Source organism: Plectropomus leopardus, chromosome 14, assembly GCF_026936395.1.
Source record: "Plectropomus leopardus strain MGB_pleo_1.0 chromosome 14, ASM2693639v1, whole genome shotgun sequence".
In the NCBI taxonomy this organism is placed as follows: domain Eukaryota; kingdom Metazoa; phylum Chordata; class Actinopteri; order Perciformes; family Serranidae; genus Plectropomus; species Plectropomus leopardus.
The window spans coordinates 6,760,384-6,769,658 of NC_142189.1; the positions used below are offsets into that span (position 1 = coordinate 6,760,384).

The window sequence follows — 9,275 nt, forward strand, 5'->3', positions numbered from 1 at the left end:
TCTCCAGACACTAAAATAAACATTCTCTTTTTAATGAATAATTAACAAGTATTCTTCTTAGTGCGACTAGTCAGCAGCTCATGAATATTAATTAGACAGAGGGGAAATAAGACCTGCCTCTTGCACCAGCGCGGTCACATTCAGCATCCTGCAGCGCAACATCTCACAACGCTTTCATCAGACTTCCTGCTCGGTGTCTGGGATCGGATTGACTTGAACTTAGACGATTTTGATTTTTAAAATAAAGAAATAAGATAATGGCTTTGAGAGGACCTCTATTCCGTCTTCTCAGACCTCAATTTGGCCACACGTGCCAACAAAGCAGAGCTCAATCTGTAGCTGTGCTGGGAGCTCCGTTTTCAAGAGGACAGGTAAGAAAAGCTTTATGTGACTCTGTTTTATATATGTGCGTATGTATTTACATCTTCAGCACCGATCTAAATTATTTGTTTTTATTCTACAACAGAAAAGAGGAGGCGTGGAGCACGGCCCTAAAGCCATCAGAGATGCGGGGCTCATCGAGCGGCTCTCCGGTTTAGGTAGGTGAGGGGAGACGGGATAATACTGAAGCAGGCGGTGCTGCTGCGTTATGTAACAGTGGATGGGTGGAACCTGCAGGTTGGCTCGGGAGGCATTTAGATAGATTTAGCGTCTTCCCCAAGTAGCTGCCAGCCCGTTACATCACCGGAAGGCTGTAAATACAAACGTCCAACACGTAGGCTCGTGCTTAGAGAACAAAGTGGTCTCTGCTTTAGCCCAGTTTACATAAAACCCTTCTGTCTGTTTTAGATCCTTCCACTTCCATTTTGTATTTAAATATTAGTGAAAAATACAAAATGAGACGTTTAAATGATACATTGACATGCTTTTTTTTTGTTTTGTGGTTCCACAAGTAGATTGGCACAAAAGGAGCCTCACTGAAATCATTATTATGTAAATCTTCGCTGGAATAATGGCGACTACAAACTCCTTCAGTCCCCGTTACTAAAGCGATGCCATACATGGGTAAAAATGCCATCAAGTAGCACCGTGAAACTACACTCTTTAGAGGACACACTGTCTGCGCCGTGCAATCTGCTTTCTTTTCAGCCACATGTCTGGTTTCTTGTCCCGGCACATGCTCGGAAGCGCGCACAGAGGAAGAGGATGGGCTGATGTATTTCCACTCTGTCGTCACTGCTGCAGACAGACTTTCCTCCATCGTAACAACTCATTATAATTTGCTTTCAACCGACCTGCTGACAGTTTCCTGTAGGACAGGAGCTTTGAAGACAGAAAGGGGACACCTCAGGCGGAAAGAATGCGCCTTTATTTTAGGCTCGGGTTAATGGGGTTGTATTGTGCTTGAAATCCCACGCCTACATAACAAAGGACAGTAACCAAAGAGGCTGGTGTGATGAAGGAATGACTAACAGACACAAGTCCAGACACAGATAAGGTCTTAGAAAATATAAGGCGCTTGAGTATCACAATATCATGTTTGGATTCACAAAAACATTGGTTTGATTTTTATTTGATATTCTATATGTAAAGATTGGTGGTCAGCAGAGTTGTTTTTATTATTCTGTATTTTATTATTATTATTATTATTATTATTATTATTTTCGTTTTTAATTTTTGTTTAGTTTGATTTAGTTTCCAGAGTGGGTTTGCTCATTTCAGTTTATATTTTGTTGTTTGTTATGATTAAGTTTTAGTTTTTATTAGTTTCAGTTTAAGTTTGATTTTTTTATTATTATTTTTTAAATAATATTATGGTGATATTTGTCAGGGGCGAGATTTAATAAGCTCAGAATAGATATTGCATGACTCATATGTCTACATGACTGTTAGACTGTTAGTCATTCCTGTCTCTGCAAACATACTAATGCCTCCTCATTCATTGTGTTGCCAAATTTGAGAAAATTGAGAGAGACTAAAACTGAAGATATTTCCTGTAGATCTTTTGTAATCTCTTTCAAGTACATAGTATCATTTAAGTTATTTTTATGAAAATTCTACTTTTTCAAATTTTTATTTCAGTTACCTAAAATGTTTGTCACACCTTGTTTTAGCTTTAAGTTCAGTTTTAGTCACCTATAATAACGTTTTGTGTTCTGTTTAAACCCCCAACTGCAAAATGAAAGTGTTGTAATCTATCCTCCGCCATTTGACAGTGTAATAAGATAATCCTAGTGTAAATATAAGGAACACGAGCCTGTAAAACAGGTTGTCATGAAAGCTGCACCACTGACTTTTGAAATAAGATTTTTTTTAAAAATAGCAATATATCGCCTCAATTACAGTATCACAATATGTGGAATAGTAACCCCTATATCCTGAAAATGTATTGTATTGCCAGATTCTTCAGCCCAAAGTCTGTTTTTAATAACAAGTATACACCAAGGATTATTATTTTGCAAAATGTAAATTACTATTTGATACCACAAAGTACTAATGCCTTTAACTACTTGTAAAAAAATGGAAAAACTAATCAGTTTTGTGTTTGATTAAGTTGATGACAAATGCCTGCTACAAGTTAATACAAACTAGTGTTTTTAAATTTAAAGTTTTCAATTAAAAAATTTAATTAAAAAAATTGTCATCACTCACCTAAAAGACTACTGTAGTCAGGATTTTTTAAAACAAAATTGTATAATTATACAAAAAAATGACAAGTGCTGTAACCTATCAGGAGGTCGCTGTGTACTGGAGTGTACCCGAGCCAGGGGTGCTTGTTGACGGCACACAAGTTTAACACTAAGCTACCATATGTTTGATAAGGTTACTATAAATACACTCACTTAAGAATATCCCGCAAGTATAAATGTACTGTAAATATAACACAAGTTGACAGGAACACAATGTCACTACAAACTCACTGCTGAGTTATGTAACAGAAGTTAACAGCAAGTGATAATGATAACGAAAGCTTTATACAACTCTTCACACAAAAGATAATCACAGTTTTTGACAGTTAAGAACAGCAAGACCTGTGTTTAAGCCAATTAAACCAACTTAAAGCATTACAGCATTTGCCTGGGAAACCTAGCGTGTCTGGTCCCAGACATCTGCTCGTCAGCTGTAACAGGAATTTAACTACTGTACACGCAGCAGCTATAATTATGCATTTCACAGCAACCACAAGCAAAACTTGCAGCCGGTTGCTGAAGAACAGACTTCTTGAATTGTCCTGCAATTGATGCTCATGTCTGCACCAACATAAGGGCTATTCCTGTCCTGTCTACGAATGGTAATGTACCACTTTGGTACCACCTAGATCAGCAGGGTAACGCTACACTGCCACAAAGGCTCACATTGCAAGACGGACCCCCAATATGGTGGATCATAACACTTGTTTACTTCGCAATGCGTCTCTCAAACTAAGTGGAAATTTTTCAGTCTTAACTAAAGCGGGCACCTAGGTCAGGGCGAACTGCATTGGCTGAAACCTGAGCTGACATGGGAAACGGGACAAGTGGAAAGTGCGCCGTCACTAAAGTTCCACTGGCACTCAATGAGTCAGCGTCCACAGACTGTAAGGTAGATGGATAGGTGTTATGCCAAAGAGGCTGCAGACTATGTAGGGCTACAGTAAGGGTTGGAAATCAGCACCAGCACCGGCCAAATGCTTGTAAAAACAGGCAAGCGGCTGCTGGATTTGTTTTACTTAGCAAAAGAGACAAAAAAGTTCATTTTAAAACTCTGGTTGCAGTCTTCTAGGAACACGTCTCTTCAACACAGACAACAGGGCAGTATCCCTTTCATGCAACAACCAGTGTGTCCATCAACAGTTAGACGTCCTGGCCGTACCTAACATTGAGGTCACCAAGGTCAGGATCTCTGTATTTTTTATACGTTGCCTTTTTATAAAGGGAGCTTTGGGGGTCTTTTGTAAATTATTTTAGGGGACAATGAGTTAGACTCTTAAGATTATTCAGTATTTTTTATATCTAACCATCATAATAGATTAATAACTGTTTGGGCCCTTTAGTTTGGGGCAGCAATTATTATGCTGTTCTCTACACCCTTCATCTAACTAATCTAGACTGGTGCAGGTGGTGTAGAATTGCAGGAAATTTATTTATTTTCTGGTGGAGCCCACCCAGACCCCCCACCAGTTATGCATCTTGTATGATTTATGCTACTGCCCACTGACATTGTTTTAAAGCACTCTCTCACTATCAAATTCTTATTATTTTTTGCTCTGCAAATGTCTTAAATTACCCATATTTAGATCAGGAAAATCTAAATATTGCTAGCTTGGTTTTTGGACCTCAGCGTTTCTAAAACCCTGCATACAGCCCCAAATGTCCTTGTGTAAAAGTCTGGACCTCTGCACAATCGGTCACTGTTCCCGAACAGAGTGACTCAGCTAAGAGCCCTCAACTAATGGCAGCCTCTTGTTGTTGTGTTCCTCAGACTACTCTGTCCACGACTTTGGCGACCTCAACTTCCACCACCTTGAGAAGGATGACCCCTACATGGATGTAAAGTTCCCTCGCTCTGTGGGTGGAGCAACTAAGATGCTGTCTGGCGCAGTGAGCAGAGCTGTCGGTGCCGGACACACGCTTGTAATGCTGGGAGGTGATCACAGGTAATGATCTATTAATACTGTATGTCTGTCCACAGAACATAACCTTTAAATCATGCATTAGTGCAGTATTTAGGTGTCTAAAGGCTGCTTTATATAATTTTAACGTGTCAACAACTCTCACGCAAGAATATGTTCAGCTTCTGAATTGACTGATAAAAACACCAGATATTTACAAGACTGTTACCTCATTTCGTAGCCTTGCTATTGGATCAGTGGCAGGCCACGCCCAGCAGTGTCCTGACCTGTGTCTCATCTGGGTTGATGCTCATGCAGACATAAACACGCCAATGACGTCTCCATCAGGAAACCTCCACGGCCAGCCCGTGGCGTTTATGCTCAGAGAGCTGCAAAACAAGGTGAGGAAAGATATATATCTTGTGCACAGACATTTTCCTATGTGTTTGTATCAAAGTGACTATAGGAAAGACTTATTTTTATCAATTCGTCCACTCCTGACTGAAAACAGCAACCAGGCTGCAATGTAAACTGTACCTAAATTAAAGTGCTTGTTTTTGCCACTGTAAGGCTCAGATTATCATTTTAAGTGTCTGACAAGATTACTGAAATGATCTTTACAGAGATAGTCCTTTTTGTTAAAGAGAAAACAACCACAAAATCAGTATAGTGAAACATGCCAGACCACATTTATTTAAGCTGTATTTTATACTGTGTATTTTATCATTGTAAAAGTATTTATAAGTTGACAGAAACAAAATAAAACTCATTTAAAACCATCTTGGTTCACCTTTCCATTGTTCAAACAATCACCAACTCTGGTTTGGTTGAAATAAACCCTTAATTTGACCAGCTAGATGTGAAAATGTACATATACATGCTGAAGTTACTTTAAATGGAGTCTGGTGCATGTAGCAATGGTGATTTCGGGCTGTTTCTGGTCAAACAAAAAGGATCTAACATTTTATATGTTAGATTTTTGTGAGCCAAAAAACACTTGTAGTTCTTGAGATTGCAAATGCTTGTGAATAACTTTATTGCATCACAGCACAGGCTAATGGCGTTGAGTAAGGCGTCTTGAAACGTAGTTGGAATTAACTAAAATATGCAAGTCTGTTACACTGTAGCATTAGTGCCTGTAGGGTACTGATATTATGGCAAGTTTAAATAATCATATCTGTAGTAAATATAATAGTGTTTTCTCCCTTCCTGACTCCACCCTCAACAAGACACCTACACTGAAAGAGATGCAAAAAGATAAAAAAAAAATTTACTTGCTAACAAAAATCTCTATGTGAATTCTCAGATATCATCCAATGGAGGACATTTTTCAGTTTTTACATGCATAGATATATTATGTTACAATATCTCTGACTGTTTACCATAGATGCCAGATATCCCAGGGTTCTCCTGGATGAAGCCATGCCTGTCCTCAAGGGACCTGGTGTACATCGGATTGCGTGATGTTGACCCAGGAGAGCAGTAAGTACATGCTATCACTTACTGATATGAACTTCATTTTCTTTGTAGCACGTTGAAAATAGGTCCTATGTTTTTGACTTTGTTCATAACAGCCACATCCTGAAGGCCCTGGGAATACAGTACTTCACCATGCGGGATATCGACAGACTAGGCATCCAAAGGGTCATGGAGGTCACTCTTGACCATCTTCTGTCAAGGTATTGTAACAGATTATGATAACAACGTATTAATTATCTTTAAACGTTTATCATACTTAACTTTTACTTCAAGCCATTTTTTTGTTTGTTTATTTGATGAAAACCATATGACTGCTCACATCTGAGTTGAAGCAGACCTTAAATTTGCACTTTAACTCACCTCCTTGAACAGAAAACAGCGACCGATCCACTTGAGCTTTGACATCGATTCATTCGACCCGTCTCTGGCTCCAGCCACAGGAACACCGGTGAACGGAGGTTTGACCTACAGAGAGGGAATCTATATCACAGAGGAAATCCATAACACAGGTACAGAAGACAACAAATATGGTCAGAACATCCTCTAAAGACCGTTTCAGATACCTATCTGTCCTTAAAGTAGGGGTCGACAAATATGTTTTTTCCATATTTAGTATTTGGAATAAAACAAACTCCAGCACAAAATTTAGTTTAATATTTTGAGCAAACATTTAATCAAAACTAAACCTTTAAAGATCATAAACAGCAAGTTCCCAGTAAGTTTTTTTTGAGAAGGTCAAGGGAACATTTAAATAATAAATGAACAAATAGAAATAGCTCCCTGAGGTTTTACAAAAGTTCCTCCTATGTGGACAATTTCTTTGCACTTTTTAATTAATAAATTTTATTGGCAATCATTAATATAAAATGCCGGTATGGATATATGGATAATTGTTGACCCATTCCTTAATGGACTTTTATTGTGTACTTTTGTATCTAACTTGTAAACACGTTGATGTGTAGGTCTGCTCTCAGTCATGGACCTGGTAGAAGTAAACCCGCTGCTGGGGGCCAGCCCTGAAGCCGTGGAGGCGACCGCAGCATTAGCGGTCGACGTCATTGCATCGTCTCTGGGACAGACGAGAGAAGGCGCTCACGCATCTTTGGATGAGATTCCCTCTGTGAAGGACGACACAGAGCAGCTCCGCCTCTGAGAGCACGAAGCGAAAAATACGAACTTTTTCGACATCATCCCTGAGCATTCCGCAACTCTGAATACAAGACTATGAAGACTGAATCTGATCGTAGCTACAGGATTTGTTTTCATCTCTTTGCTGTTTTAGCGTCACATTTAATGAAGAAAACCACAAAAAGGATTTTCTGATTTGAGGGGGAAGGTTCCCTTTAAAGCTGGGGTCGGCATTTTTGTTTCCTTCCATCATTACGCACAATCCTTTAAAAAGTCTGAGAAAAAAATAGACTTCTGTACCTCCTCTTGGCTCTAGGGCTGTCCCAAATATAATTTTCTGTACTGTGCAACGAAGCTCCACTTGGGGTGAGCTGACGGGGGCTCAACTCAGTCAATAAACCCGTTAATAACTGTACAGTAAAATGATGACACTCCTGTCACTGTGCGTGTGACGGGTGCAGGAGCAGGATCACAAATACTATAATGACATTTGTCCTCTGCAAAAAACAAACAAAAAAAAGAATATCTGAATACCTAAACTGAAAACTGAATACCTACCCAATTAACAAATACCTAAATAGCCACACAGTTAGGCCCAGCCCTACTTGGCTCAGTTTCAGGCTTTAGAAATCTAGCCCGAAACAAGAGAATTACACCAAGCACAAAGAGAGGGGTTCCTATCGTCTGTTCTACAAATGCACATGCAATGTGCAAACTGCCTACACTGCAAAGCAACCCAAAAAATGAAAACCGACTTCTCAAAAAGAGAAGTGAAAAGATAATCTGCCAAACGCATCAAATGTATCACAGTATCGGCAGTGAATTGCATGGATGGAGAGAAAATGTTGCTAATTGTTTAGCCTCCTGCTAACTGAAACCAAAGGCTCACAGCTGGCCAAATGTGGAATTATAACTTTAAGGTCTGTCAAGTGATGCCACTGGGCCCAAAAACACTTTTTTTCTCCATATAAATTGTCAAATAGAAGTCTGTAAATCAGTGGATGCTCTTTTTTAGCCTCTCAAGCCCAATGAAGTGACTCGCTTCACTATCAGGATTTGATCCATTCCACCCAATCACATTACGATAGTCTAGACGAGCCTTCAGATTAAAGCTCGGCTGCAGTTAGTCTCTGGTGCTCTTGCTTTTTGGGCTCCACAATGTAAAAGATCCAAGTGATTTTAAACCACAGAAATCAAGATTTTTTTACTGAAAAACTGAGCAACTCTTACAGGAATGAAAGGGGCCTTGCCTGTATCCAGTGTATGCCTCCTCAAGGGGATTTACAGTCCCACAAGTTTGCAGAGAACACAGGACGGTAAATATCACAGAACTGATGCTAACTATCAACATTGTAATGATAACCACAATCACTGACTGATAACTGAAATCAGTGACTGGCACGGTGCATCAAGCGGTGGGAGGGGCTGAGGACAGAGAAGGAAGAGCTGCAAGATGGTGCTGTATTATCAAATTCTGACCTTTTTCTTTCGACCTTTTCTGAAAACTGCCTACCCCAGCTTTAATAACGCCGAGAAAAAAGCCTTTGACATAATTTCGTTCACTAATTCACATATTGGCAGATAAAACGGATTAATTTAAACAGCAAGATGGTTATTATGAAGTTATTTTGCTCCTGTATGTAATAAGTTTGAGTGTTAGAGGACACAGCTGCCACACATTTATTGTGCGTTTGGTTTACAAGAGAATGAACCTGCCTCAGAGGTATGATGAAACAGGATCGACTTAGTTTGAAGTCCACACTCTCGCATGGACTCACAACTATTTGGTGGCTGTGCCAATTACTAAAGACTAGTGATGATGTGTTTGCACTTTTGGACCAGCTGTGGTTACTGTATTTTCTTTAGAGTTTACTTTTGTATTTTCACTATGAACGTACCAGTTCATTAACTATAATTTCTGTGTGTATAAATATTTTCTGACTACATCAGTATTAATTGGCATGAAAATTCTTAATGTCCAGCTTTGATTGAAATGCTGACCAAAAAAAAAAAGACTATTGGCTTATTGAAGTTTGAACCAATCTAAAGCTTGACTTGATGTGGCCACTAAACCACTATTGTCCTTGTAACAAGGAGTCTATATTTTGGTCTTCCATAAATGTGATAACATTTTTCA

General features: G+C 39.2%; 1 protein-coding gene across 1 annotated transcript; it reads left to right on the forward strand.

Annotated features, from left to right (window-relative positions):
- On the forward strand, positions 1 to 9,275 carry arg2 (arginase 2). Its single transcript, XM_042500483.2, has 8 exons — positions 1 to 371; positions 467 to 539; positions 4,402 to 4,576; positions 4,773 to 4,932; positions 5,919 to 6,013; positions 6,106 to 6,210; positions 6,383 to 6,519; positions 6,973 to 9,275. Exons 1-8 carry the CDS (start codon positions 258 to 260, stop codon positions 7,161 to 7,163), a joined length of 1,050 nt encoding a protein of 349 aa, XP_042356417.2. The 5' UTR covers positions 1 to 257; the 3' UTR covers positions 7,164 to 9,275.